This window comes from Rhinopithecus roxellana, chromosome 1, assembly GCF_007565055.1.
Source record: "Rhinopithecus roxellana isolate Shanxi Qingling chromosome 1, ASM756505v1, whole genome shotgun sequence".
Lineage (NCBI taxonomy): Eukaryota > Metazoa > Chordata > Mammalia > Primates > Cercopithecidae > Rhinopithecus > Rhinopithecus roxellana.
Genome location: NC_044549.1, coordinates 79,713,011 through 79,737,987, shown reverse-complemented (window position 1 = coordinate 79,737,987; position 24,977 = coordinate 79,713,011). Strand labels below are relative to the sequence as shown.

General features: G+C 39.3%; 1 protein-coding gene and 1 pseudogene across 16 annotated transcripts in view; both read right to left on the bottom strand.

The window, feature by feature from the left end:
- SLMAP (sarcolemma associated protein) overlaps positions 1–24,977 on the bottom strand; it is a 182,536-nt gene that overhangs the window by 69,476 nt on the left and 88,083 nt on the right. For all 15 annotated transcript variants that reach the window (XM_030926761.1, XM_030926781.1, XM_030926736.1 and 12 more), the window contains exons 3-9: positions 24,508–24,580; positions 18,580–18,616; positions 16,012–16,074; positions 5,859–5,954; positions 5,528–5,599; positions 2,825–2,965; positions 1,573–1,710 (exon numbers count right to left, since the gene is read on the bottom strand). In XM_030926761.1, the coding sequence (XP_030782621.1) occupies positions 1,573–1,710; positions 2,825–2,965; positions 5,528–5,599; positions 5,859–5,954; positions 16,012–16,074; positions 18,580–18,616; positions 24,508–24,580 (620 nt within the window). The remainder of the gene's footprint in view (positions 1–1,572; positions 1,711–2,824; positions 2,966–5,527; positions 5,600–5,858; positions 5,955–16,011; positions 16,075–18,579; positions 18,617–24,507; positions 24,581–24,977) is intronic.
- On the bottom strand, positions 6,220–7,596 carry LOC104660187 (annotated as a pseudogene). The gene has a single exon (XR_747682.2). The product of XR_747682.2 is annotated as a keratin, type I cytoskeletal 19 pseudogene (transcript).

The following is a 24,977-nucleotide window of genomic DNA, read 5'->3' as shown; positions in this document are numbered from 1 at the left end:
TGAGTGAATTCTCACTCTATTAGTCCCATGAGAGCTGGTTGTTAAAAAAGAGTCTGGCACCTCTCCCAGACTCTCTTGCTTCCTCTCTCACCATGGCACATGTGCCAGCTCCACTTTGCCTTCTGCCATGAGTGGAAGCAGCCTGAAGCTTCAACCTGCAGAACTGTGACCCAAATAAACCTTTTATCTTTATAAATTACCCAGTCTCAGCTATTCCTTTACGGCAACACAAATGGACTACAACAATCTCCTTTTAACAAGACCAACCTTGAAAACTGTCATAGGTTAACCGAAGGAGGTATGCTCTGGTCTTCTCTAACAAACACATATCTTCTAGGCACTCAATCCATGGTCTGAATTAAATCAAGATGGATCTTCACAAACAGTTATAAGATTTTTTTTTCCTCAGTTATAAGATTCTAAAGGACCAACTACACATTCCTCTATCATTACCCTATGATCTGATCTGTCCTTATTCTAAATGTCTCATAGATAAAGGGAATGGCATCTAAAGCAGAGTTAACAGCATCCTTGAAAGCTAAAAGGGAAGAGATCATTCCCAGATTCTCTCTGGGCTTGTTCCAGCACAGCACTAAATAGCTGGGCTCTGCCTTTTAGATGGCCTAATGATAAGCAGTTTTAGGTTTTAAAACATCTGAATATCATAGGTTTTGCCGATTCTCATCTACTTCCTGTTATATATTTCAAAAATGTCTATTGTGAAGCACTGACTACATATTCATCCAGAGGAACTATGTCAGCATTTACAGGCTTTCAATTATCTATAGTAATGGAGGTTGGGCTAAATGGAATACAGACACCTTCTTTTCACTATAAATTTCAACTGTTATCAAATTTTTGCATCAATAACTATTCAGCAATACCTAAAATCTTTTATAGAACTCTTATTTAATATGTAGTACCACCTACATCCTGCTTTCATACTTTCAGCATAATTTAACACATTCAAGGAGACTATGCAAATCAATTCAAAATATCTATCTATACCAACGGTTTTCAAACTTTTGTGTGTGTGTGTGTGTGAGACGAAGTCTTGCTCTGTTGCCAGGCTGGAGTGCAGTGGCGCAATCTCGGCTCACTGCAACCTCTGCTTCCCGGGTTCAAGTGATTCTCCTGCCTTAGACTCCCAAGGAGCTGGGACTACAGGTGCGCGCCCAGCTAATTTTTGCATTTTTAGTAGAGACAGGGTTTCACTATGTTGGCCAGGATGGTCTCGATCTCTTGACCTCGTGATCTGCCCGCCTCGGCCTCCCAAAGTTATGGGATTACAGGCATGAGCCACTGCACCCAGCCCAAACTGTTTTTTGTTTGTTTATTTTTCCTTTGAGATGCAGTATCGCTCCGTGGCCCAGGCTGGAGTGCAGTGACATGATCTTGGCTCGCTGCAACCTCCGTCTCCTGTGTTCAAGCAATTCTACTTCAGCCTCCCGAGAAGCTGGGATTACAGGCGACCACCACCATGCCTAGCTAAAGCAATACCTAAAACCTTAAGCTATCCAGTATGTTAGGGATTATTAGCTTAACATACTTTCAGGCAGAGTAAATACATACCTTTAATTTATCAGATAAATCTTTAATCTCATTAACTGCTCCATTATATTTATTGGCTAATTCTCTTAATTCTTCCTGAGTCCTTTCATTCATTTCTTTCAGATGGGTACATTCATCTTCAGTATTACTCAGACTTCGCTGCGATTCAAGTTTACAGGCAATTTAATTAGAATAAGTGTATATTTGTTATTTAGAATTCCTTCTAAATTAAATCTATAAAAAGTATAATTCTATGGACTATTCTAAATCAACATCTGCCCTGGACTTTATAAAGCTGAGTTAAAGAATTTCAATTTACTTCAGGTATATACTAAAACAGAAAACATAACTAAGAATTAACAACAACAACAAAAAAGAAAACTAGAGGGAGAGTAGGGGCAGGAAAAGGATGCTGCCATTATATAATTACATTTTTGAAAGGCCAATGGGTGTGACTTTTAGCTGTGAAAATATTTTAAGCCTATCAATCCTTGAAAGCAAGTTTAATAATATCCAGCAATTAATTTAATAAAAAATTAAAAGACAGTAATTTTCTTTCTTTATATATCAAATTAATCACACAACAGTGAATCAGGCACTATGGGATAAGGTAGCAATACAAACTATACCTGTAGTAAGGAAAGGTATGTTTACCATTTAATTTCTGATGAGCATTTTAACTAATTCTAGTAATACATTATGTATGTGGTAATTTTGCATTGGTTCAAAGAAATGATCTATATTATGAATTAAGAGTTTTTGCCCCCAAATAAAAACTGCATTTTCATTGTTCCTCAAAGACCTAGAAAGGACCTTGGAGATGATTTCACCTTCGAACTTCCTAAATATGCGACACAGTTAGCTTTTCTCTCTAGAGAGTGAATTAAAAAAGAACAAGAAGTGTAGTCTCTTGGCCTTACACTGACCACCCTCAAATAGAAGCAAAGCAAAACCAAGTGACAGGAAATCAGTTCCCCAGCACATATCATGGTCTGCTGTATGAAGGGTGAATCCTAAGCAGAATGCAAACAGTAAGATTTCCTGGTTACGTTTTTATTTCCTCAGCCATTGACTAGGGAGCATAAGTACCAAAACTAACATGGTTATGTGGAGAATTCCTGTCAATGAAAGCAGCGTAACTGTTCCATCCCACCTGACAGACAGAAAATATTTCCTAACTATATAATAATACTCATGTTTAAAGCATCCTGGAATGCTTGAGTTTTTTTAAACACTCATAATATTATTTAGTATTTTTTTTAAGTTGAAATACCTCAACTTCTGAAAGTTTTCTAACCACTTCAATTTTCTCCTGAAGAACCCGCCTCAGGGACTCTTTGGCTGTTGTCTCATAGTTATGTTTATCCTCTTGTAATGCTATAAGTTCCTTTCGTAAACTATCTTCTGTTTGATTCTAGAATAAAATATATTTATAATTATAGACAAGTTATTTTTTTAAAGCATTTATTGTTTGAGAAAAATTAACACATTATGATATACTTTAAATTGTATGTTAAGGTACCTCCAAACACAAATGATGCTGGCCCTGTATTAACTAAAGATGTATTTAAAAGTTGCATAAGTAAATTATGCCTTCATAAACATATTAATTTCCACTTCTTATAGAAAAAAAAGTTATAGGCAATTAAGAATTTCTCTAAAATATACAAAATTAATTACTCTTATATTTGTCATATTTTCTGCAAGTCCCCATATTTACATTTGTAGGCAAAAATAATCAATTACCTTCAAAGGCACCAAGCATTTTAAAACAATGGTTAAAACAAAAAGAATAAGCGTACCATGGGGGAAAAGCAGACTTCATGTCTGGGGCAGGAAATGTATAAAATGAGCTTGAAACATCTTGTCTGAAATGACAGCATGAAGCTATCAATCTGAAAGACATTTACACAGACCAAAGATGGGATAATTCAAGCATCAATAAGAAAAATAGGCTGGCCGCAGTGGCTCACGCCTGTAATCCCAGCACTTTGGGAGGCCGAGATGGGAGGATTGCATGAGCTCAGGAGTTCAAGATTAGCCTGGGCAACATAGCAAGACCCTGTCTCTAAAATAAGAAAAACAACTGCACCAGATTTAAATACATCAAATGTGTTTAAATCTAAGTGAAGGGAGAAAACACTTCATGGCCAGTCTTTGGTAGATGAAAAAGAACCAATTCATTATTCTGAAATCTAATAAATAAGGGGAGAAAATCACTTATCTTGCTTTCCCCACAGAAAACATACCTCAGGGTTATTTAAATTTTTTTATTCCAATAGCTTTAGGGATACATGCGGTTTTTGGTTACATGGATAAATTATGTAGTGTTGTTGTCTGGGATTTTAATGCACTCATCACCTGAGTAGTGTATATTGTATTCAATAGGGATTTTTTCATCCCTCACTCCCCTCTCACTTTCCCAACTTCTGAGTCTCCAATGTCCATCATACCACTCTGAATGCCTTTGCATAACTATAGCTTACCTTCTACTTATAAATGAGAACATTTGGTATTTGGTTTTCGATGCCAGAGTTACAAAAAACAATGGCCACTGTTTTTTTTCTTTTTTTAGAGAAAGGGTCTCTCTTTGTCACCAAGGCTGGAGTGCAGTTCTGCGAACATAACTCACTGTAATCACAAACTTCTGGGCTCAAGTGATCCTTCCACCTAAGCCTCCCAAGTAGCTAGGACTACAGGTATGTACCACCATGCTAAGCAAATCTTTAATTTTTGGTAGAGACTGGGTTTTGCCATGTTGCCCATACTGGTCTCAAACTGCCCCCGCCTTTTTTTTTTTTTTTTTTTTTTTTTTTGAGACAGTCTCGCTCTGTTGCCCAGGCTGGAGTTCAGAGGCGATCTTGGCTCACTGCAACCTCTACCCCTCAAGGTTTAAGCAATTCTCCTGTCTCAGCCTCTCGAGTAGCTGGGATTACAGGTACATACCACCATGTCCAGCTAATTTTTGTATTTTTAGTAGAGATGGGGTTTCGCCATGTTGGCCATGCTGGTTTTGTACGCCTGACCTCAAGTGATCTGCCTGCGTCAGCCTCCCAAAGTGCTGGGATTACAGGCATGAGCCACTGTGTCTGGAAGGGAACTTCTCTTTACAGAAGTAACCCAGCTAAATGAGTGAAGGAATAACAGAATTACATCACTATTTTTGTAACTTTTTTTGTGGTGGCTGTTGTTGTTGAGACAGAGTTTCACTCTTGTTGCTCAGGCTACAGTGCAATGGCACAGTCTCGGCTCATTGCAACCTCTGCCTCCCAGGTTCAAGGGATTCTCCTGCCTCAGCCTCCCGAGTAGCTGGGATTACAGGCATGTGCCACCATGCCCAGCTGATTTTGTTTTAGTAGTGACGGGATTTCTCCATGTTGGTCAGGCTGGTCTTGAACTCTCGAGCTCAGGTGATCCGCCTGCCTCAGCCTCCCAAAGTGCGGGGATTACAGGAGTGAGCCACTGAGCTCGGCCTTATTTTTGTAACCTTAATGAAATAATGGACTAGGCTGGGATCATTAGTGATCAATAAAATCTCAAAAAGAAAGACAACTAGACATTATGTTGTTCCTTGGTGGAAGAACACAATACCATCCATAAAGGGTTGTTGACAAAAAGAAAAATTGAACCTAAATCAGATCAAATCTCTAGATGGAACTACTAATTTATGGAGTGGGAAGGGGAGCTAAAAAATGTTTACATAACAATGCAGACTGAGTGAAATTCTAGAGGACAAATGACCCAGTTTTTTCAAGAAATATTAATTGTTAACAGAAAAAAGACAGACTTCTACGTGGGTATTCATTACATAATTATTTTTATTTACATGGATGTCTGAAATTTCTCATGACAAAAGATTTAAAAGAATTGTGGAAATGTATAAAGTTTTTAGCATATGCTCAAAATGATAGTCAAAGAAATGATGTTACATAAAAAACTATGCATTTCATTTTACACATTTGAGATGAATACCTACTTTGGAGCATGCCTGTAATTGGTTTCCCATAACTTCTAACCGTGATAAGAGTCTATCTTCATCTATTAAAGCCTATTGAAGAAAAATTAAACATAAGTAAAACCCGAGTAATTATAAAGTCACATGTATATAAAAAAAGGTTGCTACTGACAACAAAAGATATAAAAGCATAAAACTGACCAGCATCCACTGTAAGATGCTAAATTTTCAACAACTTGCTCATTAGTTAGGAAATAACTTTGTCTTTGTTTGCTACATTTTAGTTTATTTAACATGTATGGAATATTAAACTATTTTTAAATGTTTCTTAAATATAAAACAACTGGAATACCTGCCAACTGGTATCTGAAGCCTCTTGGGTGATGGCTAGTAGCCGCTGAAGCGTGGCTAACTTCTGTTCCAACATTTGTTCCCGATGTAAGGCCTCCTAGTATTACAAATCACAAAAGAGATTCTAATAAGCTCATCATGATTCTTTTGAGGAGTGATCAATTTTCAGCACATTCTAAAATATTTTCATATTACATCCCCCTTGATATATTTTAAAGTATGTGACACTTGATACTACTTAGTAAAATATACAGCAGTCCCCGCTCATCTCTGGTTTCCCTTTCCAGTTTCAGTTATAGTGCAGTACAAGATACATTGAGAGAGACAGACAGAATGTTGACATCCACATATTTTTTTTTTTTTTTCCTTGGACCATAAAATTTTATTGGAAGGTCAGGGGAAGAGCCAGGGGTAAGGGTCCCTTCCTTCCCATCCCCTTACCCAGGAGACACCCCCCGAAGGACAGCAGAAGCCCCCAGAGCCTGCTGCCTCAGAGGACCTTGGAGGCGGACAGGTTGTTGTAGTGATCTTCCTGGCCCTCGAGCAGGCTGCGGTAGGTGGCAATCTCCTGCTCCGGCCGTGACTTGATGTCCATGAGCCGCTGGTACTCCTGATTCTGCCGCTCACTATCAGCTCGCACATCACCCAGCTGGGCTTCAACACCACTGATCAGTGCCTGGATATGTGCCAGCTGGGCTCCAAAGCACGCCTCGGTTTCTGCCAGTGTGTCTTCCAAAGCAGCTTTCATGCTCAGCTGGGACTGCAGCTCAAGCTCAAGACCCTGGAGGGTGCGCCGGCAGGTCAGTGACCTCGGACCTGCTTATCTGGAGCTGCTCCGTGTGGCCAGCCACCTCCCGGTTCAATTCTTCAGTCCGGCTGGTGAACCAGGCTTCAGCATCCTTCCGGTTCTGCTCGGCCATGACCTCGTATTGGCTTCGCATGTCACTCAGGATCTTGGCGAGATCAGTGCCCGGAGCCGAATCCACCTCCACACTGACCCGGCCTCCCACTTGGCCCCTCAGCACACTGATTTCCTCCTCATGGTTCTTCTTCAGGTAGGCCAGCTCTTCCTTCAGGCCCTCGATCTGCATCTCCAGGTCAGTCCTGGCCAGGGTCAGCTCATCCAGCACCCTGCGCAGGCCGTTGATGTCGGCCTCCACGCTCATACGCAGAGCCTGCTCTGTCTCAAACTTGGTTCGGAAGTCATCTGCAGCCAGACGGGCATTGTCGATCTGCAGGACAATCCTGGAGTTCTCAATGGTGGCACCAAGAATCTTGTCCCGCAGGTCCTGGATGGTGGTGTAGCAGTGGCTGTAGTCGCGGGAGGGCCCGGGCCCCTGCTTCTGGTACCAGTCGCGGATTTTCACCTCCAGCTCGCCGTTGGCCGCCTCCAGGGCGCGCACCTTGTCCAGGTAGGAGGCCAGGCGGTCGTTGAGGTTCTGCATGGTGAGCTTCTCGTTGCCCGCCAGCAGCCCGTCGGATGCGGCCAGGACGCCGCCGTAGCCCCCGGAGGAGGACGAAGACACGAAGCGGGCAGAGGACACGGACACACCGCGGCCGCCGGAGCCCCCGTGCATGCTGGGCGCGCGAAAAGCGACCCCCGGCCCAAAACGCACGGAGCCGCCGCCCAGGCCTCCGAAGGACGACGTAGCCGACGACTGGCGATAACTGTAGGAAGTCATGGCGAGGCGGAGCACGGACGGAGCGACCCTGGTCCCAGAGGCTGCGATTCGCGGAAGGAGCCTGACAGCCACATAACTTTTATTCACATAACGGTATACTGTTGTAATTGTTCTATTTTATTATTATTGTTAATTTCTTACTATGCTTAATTTATAAGTTAAACTTTATCATAGGTATGTGTATATACAGGAAAAAACATAGTAGATATAGGGTTTGGCACTATCTGTGATTTCAGGCATCTACTGGGGGTCATGGAACATATTCCCTGCAGATAGGAAATGACTACTTTACGTATATGGGCCACATCATTTTAGTCTCATTTGTTGGGCTGAAAGTATCACCATTAGAGGTTCTCTAACTGCAACTTCTCCCCAATAGAAAACAAGTCACCTGTTTTTGTTTTCTTTTTATGCATAATTTGGAAGAGCAAGTTTTTAAAAACATACAATAGAAAAAGCTAACAAGTGTTTCAGGTTTGCATTTTATACAAACACACACACACACACACACACACAGTGTGTATGTAGACATATACCTATACATACATACACATATATACAGTCATGCACCACAAAACAACATTTCAGTCAACTATAGACTGCATATACACAGTAGTCCCAAAAAATTATAATGAAGCTGAAAAATTTCTATCGCTTAGTGACATCATAGCCATCCTAACACTGTAACACAAGGGGGCATTACTTGTGTGTTTGAGATGTTGGTGTAAACAAACCTACTGTGCTGCCAGTTATATAAAAGTATGGCACATATAATTATATATAGTGCATAATACATAATAGTATTATATGACTATTATTGGTTTATGCATGTACTATACTTTTTATTGTTAATTATATATTCCTTCTGCTTACTAAAAAGAAAAAAAGGTTAACTGTAAAATACCTTCAGAGAGGTCCTTTAGGAGGTATCCTGAAGAAGGCACTGTTATCACAGATGACAGCTCTATGCATGTTACTGCCCCTGAAGACCTTTCAGTGGGATAGGATGTGGAGGTGGAAGAGTGATACTGATGATCTTGATATTGTGTAGGCCTAGGTTAATGTGTGTGTTTATGTCTTCATTTATAACAAAAAAGTTTAAAACATTTTTAATAAAAAGCTTATAAATTAAGAATAGAAACAAATTTTTTTTTTTTTTTTTTTTTTTTTTGAGACGGAGTCTCACTCTGTCGCCCAGGCTGGAGTGCAGTGGCGCGGTCTCCGCTCACTGCAAGCTCCACCTCCCTGGTTCATGCCATTCTCCTGCCTCAGCCCCCCAAGTAGCTGGGACTACAGGCACCCGCCACTACGCCCGGCTAATTTTTTATATTTTCAGTAAAGACCAGGTTTCACCTGTGTAGCCAGGATGGTCTGGATCTCCTGACATCGTGATCCACCGCGCCCAGCCAGAAGCAAAATATTTTTGAACAGCTGTACTATGTATTTGTGTTTTAAGCTAAGTGTGAATACAAGAGTCAAAAAGGTTTTAAAACTTCTAAGTATATAAAGTAAAAAAGTTATAGTAAGCTAAGTTTAGCTTATTATAGAAGAAAGAAAAACTTTTTTTCTTTTTTTGAGAACAGAGTCTAGCTCTGTCACCCAGGCAGGAGTGCAGTTGCATGATGATGTCACTAAGTGATGGCTCACTGTAATCTCAAATTCCTGAGCTTGTGATCCTCCTGCCTCAGTACCCCCTATAGCTAGGATGCAGACATGCACCACCATGCCCAATTAATTTTTTTTTCTTTTTCTGAGACAAGTCTCGCTCTGTTGCGCAGGCTGGAGTGCAATGGCGCGATCTTGGCTCAATGCAATCTCTGCCTCCTGGGTTCAAGCGATTCTCTCACCTCTGCCTCCTGAGTAGCTGGGATGACAGGCAGTGCCATCACGCCTGGCTCATTTTTGTATTTTTAGTAGAGATGGCGTTTCACCATGTTGGACAGCCTGGTCTCGGACTCCTGACCTCAAGTCATCTGCCCACCTTGGCCTCCCAAAGTGCTGGGATCACAGGCGTGAGTCCCTGCACCCAACCCCCAGCTAATATTTTTATTTAATTTTTTTTTTTTTTTTAAACAGATGGGGCCTTCTTATGTTGCTCAGGATGGTCTTGAACTCCTGGTCTCAAGTGATCCTCCCACCTCAGCCATCCAAAGTGCTGGGATTTCAAGCATGAGCCACCAAGCCTGCCCCAAAAAACTTTTAAAATATAAATTTAAGGTAGCCTAAGTGTACAATGTTTATAAAGTCTACGGTAATGTACAATAATGTCACAGGCCTTCACATTCACTTACTACTCACTCACTGACTCACCCAGAGCAGCTTCCAGTCCTGCAAGCTCTATTGATGGTAAGCGCCTTGTACAGGTATATCATTTTATATCTTTTTCTTCTCTTTTCTTTTCTGAGACAGAGCCTTGCTCTGTCATCCAGGCTGGAGTGCAGGGATGTGATCTCAGCTTACTGCAACTCTGCCTTCCGGGTTCAAGCAATTCTGGTGCCTCAGCCTCCTGAGTAGCTGGGACTACAGGCATGTGCCATCAGGCCCAGCTAATTTTTGTATTTTTGGTAGAGACAGGGTTTTGCCATGTTGACCAGGCTGGTCTTGAACTCCTAGCCTCAAGTGTTCCTCCTGCCTCGGTCACCCAAAGTGCTCGGATTACACTGCCTCCAGCCTTTTTCTATCTTTTATACTGTATTTTTACTGTACCTTTTCTATGTTTAGATATGCTTCTAAACACGAATACTATTGTGTTACACTGCCTTCAGTAAGCAGTACAATAACATGCTGTATGGGTTTGCAGCCTAGGATCAATAGGCTCTACTATATAGCCTAGGTGTGTAATAGGCTATGCCATCTAGGTTATATAAGTACAATGTATAATGTTCACACAATGACAAAATCACCTAATGAAATCATATGCCTGTTGTAAAGCGATGCATGATAGTATATATATGTATACATGTGTATATATACAACCACATACACATATATGTGAATATATGTGAAATATATACACCTCAGAGCAAACTCATTCCAACTGAAGCCAAGATAATCTGGTCATCAGCAAAAATACTTTATAATGGCTTAATTGCACAAGTATGATATCTAAAATAGAAACAGCTTTTAATTTTTCCTTTTAAAAATGTTATTTATATAAACGTATACATTTTTGTTTTATTTTATTTCTGAGACAGAGTTTCCCCGTTCTGCAGCCCAGGCTGGAGTGCAGTGGCATGATATTGGCTCACCGCAACCACAACCTCCTGGGTTCAAGCAATTCTCATGCCTCAGCCTCCTGAGCAGCTGGGACTATAGGTGCACACCACCATGCCCAGCTAATTTTTGTATTTTTTGTGGAGATAAGCTTTCTCCATGTTGGCCAGGCTGGTCTTGAACTCCTGGTCTCAAATGATCTGCCTGCCTCGGCCTCCCAAAGTGTTGGGATTACAGGCAAGAGCCACCGTGCCCAGCCAATATATACTATTAAAAAGAGAGATTGCTTTATTCGCACAGCCTACTGCATTTTCAGGTGTTCTGATTCTCTCTCTGACTATATAACACTTAGCAGCAATTAATATACCAAAATAGGTAAGAGTCCACTGAATATTGGTTCAATATAATAAAGGGATTTATAATGGGGGAGTTAACTATTTGGCAGTTCCAAAGATACATATATAAAATATATATAATATAATATCTAAATATATATTATATATCTAAATAATGTATTATAAATATATATCTATTACATAAATATAATATCTACTACATATACAATATCTATTATATAAATATATAATATATATTATATTATATAAATATAAATATATATTATACAATAGCTATTATGTATCTATTATATATTATACATATCTATTATATATAGATATTAGATATATATAGATATATAGATATTATTATATATAGATATATATTATATATATTATATATTATATATAGATTATTATATATAGATATTAGATAGATATATAGATATATAGATATTATAAATATACATTTATATAATAGATATCATAATTATATAATGGATATTATATATATCATATAAATATATAAATATAATAGATATTATATTTATAGATTATATAAGATATATTTATAGATTATATATTTATATAATAGATATTATATATGTAATAGATATTATATATTTATATCTATATAGATATCTATGTATCTATACATATATATTATATATCTATTACATATATAATATATATTTATATCTATTACATATATCCATTACATATATAATAGATATTATATAATTATATAATATATATATTTTTTGAGATGGAATTTCAATCTTACTGCCCAGGTTGGAGTGCAATGGCACGATCTTGGCTCACTGAAACCTCCGCCTCCTGTGTCCAAGTGATTCTCCTGCCTCAGCCTCCCGAGTAGCTGGGATTACAGGCATGCGCCACCACACCCGGCTGATTTTGTATTTTTAGTAGAGATGGCGTTTCTCCATTTTGGTCAGGCTAGTCTCGAACTCCTGACCTCAGGTGATCCACCCGCCGCAGCCCCCCAAAGTGCTGGGATTACAGGCGTAGCCACCGTGCCCGGCCCAAAGATATATTTTACAGAGAAAGACATTGGTGTACAAAGTCTAAACTCTAGGTGGCTTGTTAGCAGTTGATAGCTGTTAAGCAGGTCTCCTTCATCCGGAATCAAGGTGAAATGCTCATAGCATTTAGTTGTGTTTTGGCATACCTTCTTCACCTTGTTCTATTCCTGTCATTATCCAGAGAAACACTTATGACCCTAATGCCTCTGAGACACCTCAACAGAGAAGTATACGCTTCAAATATAGTACTTGAGGTTTAAAGCATGAATTTATTGCTCTCCACATCCTTGATAAATAATGAATATGGAAAATTTTGTCTACTTAGAGGTACTACCTTTTAAGGTAACTCTAAAACTATAGGTTAAATAATCTAATAAAAAGCCATACACCTCAGAATCCATATTAAAACACAGCTTCACTTAAAAGAGACTATTTGCCAAGTTTAAGTTCCTAAAACATTCCTAATATCCAGGAAATTACTCAGATGCTGCGAAAAGTTTTACTGAAAAACAAAACCATCAACCAACCATATCTTTAGAATTTACTTCCACTAGATGGTGTAATTTCACCTTTTTAATTCAATTCCATTTAGAGTTTAACTCCATGAACTATATCCTAACAGAAATCTAATTAAGTCTAGGAATGGTCTTTTAGTTAGTTCTAAGGTATAAAATGCACCTATTCCAGTTTTTATTCAAAATGTTCACAATTTACATTAGAACTTTAGCAGTTCAATAAGAATGTATACAGAAAAGACTGTGGTATAATTTTATCTCAAAGAGCTAGAAAAGGAACAGTAGAGGATTAGGACACTAGGAATATTCACAGAACAAAAAGGTTGGAAAGAGAGAGAGAGTGAGGGAGTGAGATTTGCTATCCACGATGACTAGTAACAGTAGTATACAAGCCTGGGCAAATAATTTAACCTATATGAGCTCCACATTTCTCATATGAAAAATGAGGTTTAAATTACATTAATCTCAAAGTTTTCTTCCACCTCTAAAAATAAGCAGCTTAATTAATGTGCCTTCCTATTGAATGGTAAACAACTACTAACATTTATGGCATACATTCTATGTGCCAGGAACTGTTCTAAGTGCTTTACATATATTAATTTTTTTTTTATTCTTCACGATTCTGTGAAGTTAAGTGCTATTACTATATCCATTTCATAGATGAGGAAAATGAGGCATAAAAGAGTTAAACAACTTTCCCAGTAGGTCAGAAATAAAAGCCAATGATTAAATCAAGGGAATTTTGGCTTAGAATACTCTTAAATACTCTATTAAAATCCAAATGTATAATGTTTTTCTATGCATACACTATGCCTGGTGGAAGATAAGATCTGATTAATACATTGATTAATTTCTGTTCATTTTCATAGATGTGTACATTCTTAACTAAGATGGAACCATTCTCACCGACTGATTCCTATAAAAGAATGTAGGGGGCTGGGTGTGGTGGCTCAGGCCTGTAATCCCAGCACTTTGGGAGGCCAAGGCAGGTGGATCACGAGGTTAGGAGATCGAAACCTTCCTGGCTGACATGGTGAAACTCTGTCTCTATGAAAAATACAAAAAATTAGCCAGGCATGGTGGCACGTGCCTGTAGTCCCAGCTACTCAGGAGGCGGAGGTTACAGTGAGCCAAGATCATGCCACTGCACTCCAGCCTGGACAACAGAGCAAGACTCCAACTCAAAAAAAAAAAAAAAGAATGTAGGGACCCAGGATCACGCGTTTGGTTCTATTATTTGAAACAAAAGACAACTGAAGGCCTACCCACATAAAGTGACTCACTCAAAGTCACAAAAGTGGGTTGAGTAGCAGAACTAAGATAAAAACCTCACTCTTGCCCGGTGCAGTGGCTCACACCTGTAATTCCAGCACCTTGGGAGACCAAGGTGGGTGGATCACTTGAGGTCAGGAGTTTAAGACCAGCCTGGCCAACATGGTGAAACCTAAAAATCTACTCTACCCTACTAAAAATACAAAAAATTAGCCAGGTGTGGTGGCACATCCCTTTAATTCCAGCTACTTGGGAGGCTGGGGCAGGAGAATTGCTTAAACCCGGGAGGGGGAGGTTGCAATGAGACGATTGCGCCAGTGCACTCCAGTGTGGGTGACAGAGCAAGAGTCCGTTTCAAAACAAAACAAAACAAAAAAATACCTCAATCTCTAAACAAAAAAATACCTCAATCTCTAATCTCCTGATCCAGGGTTTTCTTTTACCATGCTCCCTCACCAGAATAAGAAACATAATCTAGCCCAAACTGACAAAAAACAGAAAAAACAAACAAACAAAAAAACTCAAAACACTTGTTTGCTTTTTAGAGATTTGTATGGTTCTTTAAATATGGCATTAACTTGAAGAAGTATCTGCTCTACACCAAAAAATTATTCTCTGAATCCAGCAGCACAACACATTGGTTACACAAAGCAGAAAATCTGAGATCTGGCCATCCAGGTTCAAATCCCAGTTCTACCATATACTTGATGTGTGATATTGTATAAATTATTAAATCTTCCTGCCTCTCAGTTACTCTATCTGTAAAAATAGGGATAAAATATGTACCCTGTAAGATTGTTGTGAGAATTAAATAATATAGGTAAAGTGCTAGAATGAAGCTTGGCATATAATAAGTGCTATATAATTACTTGCTATTAATATTATTAAGCAATCAAAATCTCTCCCAGTTTAATTTTATTTAAAAGTCATCTATGGGCCAGGTGCCATGGCTCATGGCTGTAATCCCAACACTTTGGGAGGCTGAGGTGGGCAGATTGCCTGAGCTCAGGAGTTTGAGACCACCCTGGGCAACATGGTAAAACCCTGTCTCTACTAAAATACAAAAAATTAGCCAGGCATAGTGGTGGATACCTGTAGTCTCAGCCACTCAGGAGGCTGAGGCAGGAAAATCGCTTGGGCCCAGGCGGCGGAGGTTATAGTGAGCTGAGATCGTACCACTGCACTCCAGCTTGGGCTACAGAGTGTGACTCCATCTCAAAAATAAAATAGAATAAAACAAAACAAAACAAAACAAAAGCCATCTATGGATAAAAAATTGTTTTGGGGCTCGGCGTGGCGGCTCACACCTATAATCCCAATGCTTTGGGAGGCTGAGGCAGGACAAAGACTTGAGCCCAGGAGTTCGAGGCTGTAGTGAGTTCTGACCATGCCACTACACTTCAACCTGAGAGACAGAGTGAGACTCTGTCTCTCAAAAAATTTAAAAACAGATTTAAAAAAACTGTTTTGGAACCTCCTCATACTTGAAGAAAAAAATTCTTCTCGTACAAAGGCTTTTCTCTAGATTTAATCTTGACTCTTTTATCTTTCTTCATAAGATCTATTTTTAATCCTTTGTTCTTTTTTGAAAACATAGTATTTCTTTTGTATTTGTATCCAGCCAATATTTTTTTATCCTATATTTGTGAACTGGCAAAATAAAATATAAGTTGTTTAATTCTGAGCTTCTTTTCTTGAGACAGGCTCTTGCTCTGCTGCCTAGGATGGAGTGCAGTGGTGCCATCAAAGTCCACTGCAGCCTTGACCCCTTGGGCTCAAGCAATCCTCTCACCTGAGACTCCCAAGTAGCTGGGACGACAGATGCACACCATCACACCTGGTTAATTAAAAATTTTTTTTTGTAGAGATGGGGTCTCACTTTATTGCCCAGTTTATTGCTCACTTTATTGCCTCACTTTATTTATTGAGAGTTGGTCTCAAACTCTTGGCCTCAAACAATCCTTCTGCCTAGGCCTCCCAAAGTCCTGGGATTACAGGCATTAACCACCCTGTCTGGCTCTAATTCTGCTTTTAAGAACTTTTAAAAGTTTAAAAGAAATTCTGCTTATAAGAATTCTCAAGATTTACTTTTACCTGTAGATACTGAGAAAGCTGGAATAGTTCCTGAGAGTACATACTTGGAGTGTTAGCAGCAACCTAGAAACAAATGACACAATATCAACAGAGAACACTTCATAAAAAACATTAAACCAATTCCTTGAAATGTCTACTTACTTAAATATGCAAAATAATTGTTATTAAAATCACAAATTTATAGCACAAAGGCAATATAGCATTTTAAGTTTTTTCTTTTCTGATGGAATTAAAGCCTTTTCTTAATCCAGAAATAAAACCTCCTAAATCAATAGATCCACATATTTTCCCTTTAAAATTAATCATTAAATAGTTCTTTAATATTTTAACAAGCCTCATTCATTTAGAAGTAGCCATCTTCAAAATGGTATTTTTATGTGGTATAGGGAGGGCAGGGTCATGAAATACAACACTTTATCCAGTGGCCTGAGGCAATGTTTCTTTAAATCCATGGGTAGGTTTTAAGAAAAAAGATGGGAAGTAATGGTGTTTAAACACTGTAAGTCATAGTCAAACTATTTAGAACTCAAGAGTATTATAAGGAATATCTTCTATAAGGGTTTTTTCAAGGCTGTGGAATATAGAGCCATGGCATTATTTAAAAAGAAAAAAAAAGAAGAAGGGTCGGGCGCAGTGGCTCATGCCTGTAATCCCAGCACTTTGGAAGGCTGAGGGAGGTGGATCACTTGAGGCCAGGAGTTCGAGAGACCAGCCTGGTCAACATGGTGAAACCCCGTCTCTACTAAAAATACAAAAAATAGCCGTGTCACGCTACTGCACTTCAGCTTGGATGACAGAGCAAGACTCCATCTCAAAAAATAAATAAATAAATAAATAAATAAATAAATAAATAAATAAATAAATAAGAAGAAGAAGGGCTGGGCGCGGTGGCTCACGCCTGTAATCCCAGCACTTTGGGAAGCCGTGGCGGCCAGATCACCTGAGGTTGGGAGTCCAAGACCAGCCTGACAGACATGGAGAAACCCCGTCTCTACTAAAAACGTAAAATTAGCAGGGCGTGGTGGTGCATGCCTGTAATACCAGCTACTCGGGAGGCTGGGGCAGAAGAATCGCTCGAACCTGGAAGGTGGAGGTTGCGGTAAGCTGAGATTGTGACACTGCACTCTAGCCTGGGCAACATGAGTGAAACTGTCTCAAAAAAAAGGAGTAGGAGGAGGAGGAAAGAAGGAAGAAGAAGGAAGGAAGAGGAAAAAGAAGGAAGGAAGGAGGAGGAGGAAGAAAAGGAAGAGGAAGAAGAAAAAGAAGAGGAGGAGGAGGAAGGAGAAGAGCAGGGAGCAGGAGGAGGAGGAAGAAAAAGGAGGAGGAGGTGGGAGGAAAAAGAGGAAGAAGGAAGGAAGAAGAAAAAGGAAGAAGAAGAAAGAAAGAGGAAGAAGTAGGAGGAGGGAGGAAGAAGAAAAAAAGAAGAAGAAGAAAGAAGGACAAAGAAGAAGGAACAAGAAAGAAGGAAGAAGGAAGAAAGAAGAATAAGGAAAAAGAAATAAGGAAGAAAGAAGGAGGAAGAAAAGAAAGAAAAAGGAAGAAATAGGAGGAGGAGAAGGGGGAGAAAACAAGAAGGAAGAAAAGGAGGAGCAAAGAAGAAAGAAAAGAAGAGGAGGAGGAGGAGCAAGAGGAGGTGAAGAAGGAGGAAGAAAGACTACTGGGTTGCTGTAATGTTTACCCCTTTGTGTTAGCTTATTAATGATGTTACAGCACCAGTCCTTATTAAGCTTGGGAAGTATACTTTAATTAATATGCTGACTAGAAAGCAGAGAGTTGGCATTATTTTTTAAATTTAGTTCTAAATTAGCAGGACCATTATTTACTTCTGAATAATTCTTGGTATTGCAGAAGTTGATGATTAACCACTTTTACTTCTAAAAAAGGAATCTAACAGAGAATTTCAGTTTCAAGCAGGCTTTCACTCTTCATTCAAATGGAAGAAAAATGTAAAATATTTTTTCCACTAGTTTAGTTATTGCACTAAGAAAACTAGACTTCCACATTAATGTCAAAAGATGTATTTTGGGGGGCTAATTAGCAATGATACCTATAACTGAATAAACCATTATTTCTGAATAAAAGAAAAATGCTTTCTAGCAAGCAATTACTGCAAAGTTTCTGATCAGATCAGGTAAAAAGTAACCCTTAAAGACAACAAAAGAACAATTTTTGTAAGCCTGTATTTCTGTATTACCTCCCTGTATTGGTAAATGTTGAGTGAACTATTTAGGTAGAAACTTTAACAAATTTCTAGACAGAATTGTATCTCAGAATAAAAAGTAACAGCAAATACTCCTTATCCCTCCCTGGCTAGACACAAAACAGGTACTCCTAGTTTACACAGTGAATAATTTAACTGAGATAACAAAGGCTTTTTCTGCAGAAACATCCATCTTAGATTCCCCAGCTATTGAAGATCAGAAGATTATAATAACTATATAACTATACGCATTCTACATATTTTGTTACAAAAGAGAAATAAATTTCTAGATAAAGCATATTAAAAACAAACATTTTCAAAGCAACATAGCTGAGTCAGTTTGGAAAAAATAATCATTAGCAACTTACTTTGTCAACAGGACTTGGTAATGGTGCATGGATGACACTGAAAAGTAAAATTTAGAAGTTTTATCTAATATCCGGACAATAGAGGAAATAGAGTATGACAGCACCAGAATATCTTATACCACAAAGTTTATACATTTGCCTTCATGTAATTAAAAAAAAGTGAACTATTTTTCAATCCTTTATAAATGTATAAAATTCTTAGAAAACAAAAACATGTAAACCTACCTTGTACATATCAATATATTTCTAAAAACAAATTCCAAATCCAAAATGTATTAAATGCTCTTTGAGGGATATGAATTACTTGATTATAAGAATTTCTATACAGAAAAGGAGTACTCTACCCTTTTTCGGCTAGGTGTGGTGGCTGGTGCCTTTAATCCCAGCACTTTGGGAGGCTGAGGCAGGAGGATCACCTGAGGTCAGGAGTTCAAGATCAGCCTGGCCAACATGATGAAACCCTGTCTCTACTAAAAATATAAAAAAATTAGCTGGGTGTGGTGGCGCACACCTTTAGTCCCAGCTCCTCGGGAGACTGAAGCATAAGAATCGCTTGAACCCAGGAGGTGGAGGTTGCAGTGAGCCAAGACTGTGCCACTGCACTCCAGCCTGGGTGACCAAGTGAGACTCCGTCTCAAAAAACAAAAAAACAATATTCTCCCATTTTCAATTTTGAAATATGTAAATTATGTTCTCTTAAAATTAAACATCCCTATACAGAAAGTCTTAAAAAGCAAAGTTCTGGAAAGCAAGGTTATAATTTGGAAACTTGTTCCAGTGAAGAACAACTTTAATCAAAATACTACTATTCCTCTTCTCTACCCAGCCACCTCAGAAACTGACTGAAAACTTAGATGTATGTATGAAACTGAACTCAGTGTAACACTTTAAAACAAAACGTTAAATAGATGGCACTAATTGGTACTAGTTGCGTTGTTGGCCTGATAACTACTGCTGACAAAAAAGGTAGTATAGCAGCTCAGAAACTATACTGGGTCCAAAATCTAGCTCTACCCACCAGCTCAAAGGCAAATTGCCTAATCAATATAGGTCTCAGCTTCCTCATGCATAAAATGAGATAATGAAGCCAGGTGCAGTGGCTCACACCTGTAATTCCAGCACTTTGGGAGGCCAAGGTGGACGGATCATGAGGTCAGGAGTTCGAGACCAGTCTGGCCAACACAGTGAAACGTCATCTCTACTAAAAATACAAAAATCAGCCACGTGTGGTGGCACATGCCTGTAGTCCCAGCTACTTGGGAGGCTGAGGTGGGAGAATCGCTTGAACCCTGGGGGCGGAGGTTGCAGTGAGCCGAGGTCATGCCACTGCACTCCAGCCTGGGCAATAGAGCAAGACTCCATTTCAAAAAAAAAAAGGGGGGGTGGGAGCTAATCATACAACCAATTCCATGGAGTTATTGGGAGTATTAAATATATTAATATGAATAAAGAGCTTAAAACAGTACTTTGGAAATACGACTTTATCGCTACTATTACTCTCATGAGAATATAGCAGCTAAAGAAGCTAGAGTCCCTATTTTATTTACAAGGCCCTGTAAGATACCGCTATGTGTGTTGGTGGTGAGTACAGGGGACTCAAAGCAAGGCTACCATGCATGACCTCTACCAGCTGCTAATCACTCCACATCCTAGAGGCCATTCTTGTAATGGCTAGCTTGGAGGCTGACTAGGTAAAGTTCTTAGATTGAACTGATAAATCATATGTAAGCTGCTAAAAAACTGATCAGATGTGAGTTAAAAATAGGAATAATTTTGATCCCACCTTAATAACTGCAAACACTATAAGAACCGGTCTAATTCAACTAGTCACAAAAACACTAAAATGCTGAATAAAATGGAATATTAAGTACCAGCACCCACCTCCCTGCTAAGCACCCATGATACAGACTTCATTGAGCCTACATAAACTTTACTGTCCTTTGATTATACATCTGTGTTCTCAGGAACCTATTCACCTGTATATCCCCAAAGCCCATCACCAGGCCCTAACAAAGTTGGTGCCTAGTAAAGATTTTTTAAAAATTATGTACAACTTTACTCCAGAAAATTAAAATAGGCATTTTAAACAATAATTTATTTTTCTTGAATATAACAAATATTGATTATGGAAAATGTATGAAGTAAATTATGAAGAAATAAATAAAAATTACTGAATGCCAGCACTCAGAGAGAACCATTGTGGGTATATATCTTTTTCTCTGCAGATATGCACATATAGTGAAATGAACTTAAGAATGTCTAAATAACAGATCATTTGAGGTTAGGAGTTTAAGACCAGCCTGGCCAACATGGTGAAACCTATTTCTACTAAAAATACAAAACTAGCCAGGCGCGGTGGTGGGCACCTGTAATCCCAGCTACTTGGGAGACTGAGGCAGGAGAATCACTCGAACCTGGGAGGCGGAGGTTGCAGTGGGCCGAGATCACACCACTGCACTCCAGTCTGGGCAACTGAGCAAGACTCCCTCTCCCAAAAAAAAAAAAAAAGTCTAAATAGAAACAAATGGTACAGTAGGGATTTTTTTAAATTCACCTTTCTTAGTGACCCAAGTATAAAATCTTCTGTTCTTACAACAATCTCATTAATAAACAAAGGGCTAAAAATCCGGCAACACATTCCATAAGTGATATACATTTGTAGTTTACAAAAACTACCCTGGATATAAGTATATTCTGAAGTATGAATACTTCATGTGCATATACAAACCTTAACAACGAAATGTGGAAAATGAAAATAGTTACTTAGTGTTAGAGTGGTGGGATTATACGCAATTTCTCTCTCTCTTTTTTTAAAAGAATTTAAAATTTTTTTATTTTGGAGACAGAGTCTCACTCTGTCACCCAGCCTGGAGTGAAGTGGTCTGATTTCGGCTCACTGCAACCTCCGTCTCCTGGGTTCAAGCTGTTCTCGTATCTCAGCCTCCTGAGTAGCTGGGACTACAGGCGCTCACCACCATGCCTGGCTAATTTTTTGTATTTTTAGTAGAGACGGGGTTTCGCCCTGTTGCCCAGGCTGGTCTCAAACTCCTGAGCTCAGGCAATCTGTCCACCTCAGAGTCCCAAAGTACTGGGATTACAGGCACAAGCCACCTGCTCCACGCCTCTCTGTTTCTAATCATTAGAAAATGATTGGCCCAGGCACAGTGGCTCATGCTTGTAATCCTAGCACTTTGGGAGGCTGAGGGGAGCAGATCACCTGAGGCCAGGAGTTTGTGGCCAACATAGAGAAAACCCGTCTCTACTGAAAACACAAAAATTAGCCGGACATGGTGGTGTGCACCTGTAATTCCAGCTACTCGGGAGGCTGAGGTAGGAGAATCACTTAAACCTGGGAGGTGGAGGATGCAATGAGCCGAAATCATCCCACTGCACTCCAGCCTGGTTGACAAAAGCAAGATTCTGTCGGCAGGGGAGTCGGGGAGGGGAGGGGAGGGGAGATTATTGGCCAGGCCTGTTTCGTTTTTTTTTTTTTTTTTTTTTTTTTGAGACGGAGTCTCGCTCTGTGGCCCAGGCTGGAGTGCAGTGGCTGGATCTCGGCTCACTGCAAGCTCCGCCTCCTGGGTTTACACCATTCTCCTGCCTCAGCCTCCCGAGTAGCTGGGACTACAGGCGCCCACCACCTCGCCCGGCTAGTTTTTTGTATTTTTTAGTAGAGACGGGGTTTCACCGTGTTAGCCAGGATGGTCTCGATCTCCTGACCTCGTGATCCGCCCGTCTCAGCCTCCCAAAGTGCTGGGATTACAGGCTTGAGCCACCGCGCCCGGCCTCTGTTTCTTATCATTAGAAAATTATTGACCAGGTTTCTCTGTTTCTTATCATTTAAAAATTATTGGCCAGGTGTGGTGGCTCAGGCCTGTAATCCTAGCACTCTGGGAGACCGAGGTGGGTGGACTGCCTGTGCTTGGAGTTCAAGAGCAACCTGGGCAACAAAGTAAAACCCTGTCTCTACTAAAAGGAGAATTGCTTCTTCAAAATTCATCTTCTCCAGAAAGTTAGATTATGTACAACTAAATTGGCAGCAAAAATTTAAGTGATACTAATATTTAACCATATAAGAAAAGCCAAACAATGAGAAGGAAATGGGCAAAGATGAAAAGAATTACAGAAACACAAAGGATAGAGACACAATACATTGCAAGTGACTTTGAAAAAATTCACAAGTTCTACTAGATGGAATCTGAAAACACAGATGATTCCTTATGTAACTGTTCAAAGTTTTCAAACTGCATGAAAGAAAAATCTCACTATCAAATACAAACATCAAGGTCTTTAAGAAGCAATATATCATTAGTTGATTAATAGTTACTCATTTCTAAAACCTTAATTCTTTTTTTTTTTTTTTTTTTGAGACGGAGTCTAGCTCTGTCGCCCAGGCTGGAGTGCAGTGGCCGGATCTCAGCTCACTGCAAGCTCCGCCTCCCGGGTTTATGCCATTCTCCTGCCTCAGCCTCCCGAGTAGCTGGGACTACAGGCGCCCGCCACGTCGCCCGGCTAATTTTTTTTATTTTTTAGTAGAGACAGGGTTTCACCGTGTTAGCCAGGATGGTCTCGATCTCCTGACCTCGTGATCCGCCCGTCTCGGCCTCCCAAAGTGCTGGGATTACAGGCTTGAGCCACCGCGCCCGGCCCTAAAACCTTAATTCTTGACTCTTAAAAGCTAAACTATATTAAACTTCCTAAAGTTTATTTTAATTTTAATAATTAAGCTGTAATTACAAATAGAAAACAGATTGTTTTAAATTTACAGTATTACTTCATATGCCAAGGACTAAAAAAAGGAAAAAGAAAAATGAATTAAAATGTTTTAAAATCTATGCTATTTTGCTTCAGATATCTTGAAAAGTAAACAAACAAAAGTAAGTGGCTTCTAACAAGCACAAAATAAATGATTCTACTGAAAGCACAGACTAACACAGTAATGGGTGGGCCTCGCTCTGCTTAATCTTTCCTTCTCACTTTCCTATTCAATGCTTTACTTCTCCTTCAATTTATTGCTTTCTCTTAACCTCCTACCCTCAGATCACTGTCTCTGTTTTTGAAAGACAGGAAAATATTATGTTGGGTATAAAAACAAGCTTCTAGCACATTCAAGGCTTTCCCTACAAATAAAAAATGTTAAGTTTAAAGATTGCTTAAGTACCTTCAACACTTCATAATAATAATAATAATCTCTGAAAAGCCCAAGATCAAAATGTACTTACGTATGCTTTTAAAATCTAGATTTTATGGGTAATTTTTCCCTTTCAAATATCTGCCTCTAAATGACCTTTACACTCCTTCATACAGAAAGTAAATAGGACATTGGAAAAATCTTCAAAAACCTCCCACCAAAATAAGCTACCAACTATATTGATATCCTCAAGGTCTTATAAGATTGTGACACTGGCATTAATACCAGAAGTGATCACAGTTTAAGAAGTCCTATATTAAGTGAAAATAAAAAGGAATGAAGCTATCACTTACCAATAACTTTTTTTTTTTTTTTTTTTTTGAGACGGAGTCTCGCTCTGTCGCCCAGGCTGGAGTGCAGTGGCCAGATCTCAGCTCACTGCAAGCTCCGCCTCCCAGGTTTACGCCATTCTCCTGCCTTAGCCTTCCTGAGTAGCTGAGACTACAGGCGCCCGCCACCTCGCCCGGCTAGTTTTTTGTATTTTTTAGTAGAGACGGGGTTTCACCGTGTTAGCCAGGATGGTCTCGATCTCCTGACCTCGTGATCCGCCCGTCTCGGCCTCCCAAAGTGCTGGGATTACAGGCTTGAGCCACCGCGCCCGGCCTAACCAATTTTCTAACATTATGTAAATAGTCCTGAAGCAGGTATTAGCAGTATACCATCATCTAGAATATTAGCACTAAATTCTTTACAGTACTAAACTTCACAAAAACTTCACAGTACTAAATTATACTCACTCTGAGCGGAGCCGGGCTTCCATACCATCTGGTAGAAAAAGTTTTATTGTGGAAACAATACACCCATGGGTAACTGGTTGAAACAAACAAATAACATGGATGAAATAATTGTTTAAAAATATAAAACTTCACACCTCTCATATCTAAACACAGTTTATTCTTAAAAGTAACAATTTCTCAAAAACAAAATAAAGCTAGTGGTTTAATGACAGTATTATTATCCTGGAGAAACTCATCTTGTCCATAATGAATCACAATTGCAAGGCAGAAATAAGGACAGAATTGTTTTGAAAAGTGTCTTAATCTCCAATTCTATAATAACAGTCAATAAAAGGTTCAATTCCAATTCTATAATAACAGTCAATAAAATTGTGAGGGGGAAATACACTTTTCCCCATCTGTCAGTATCAAACATAAGTCTGACTATTCCCAAATTTAAAATACAGCTCTTATTCCAAATCTTCCTTTCT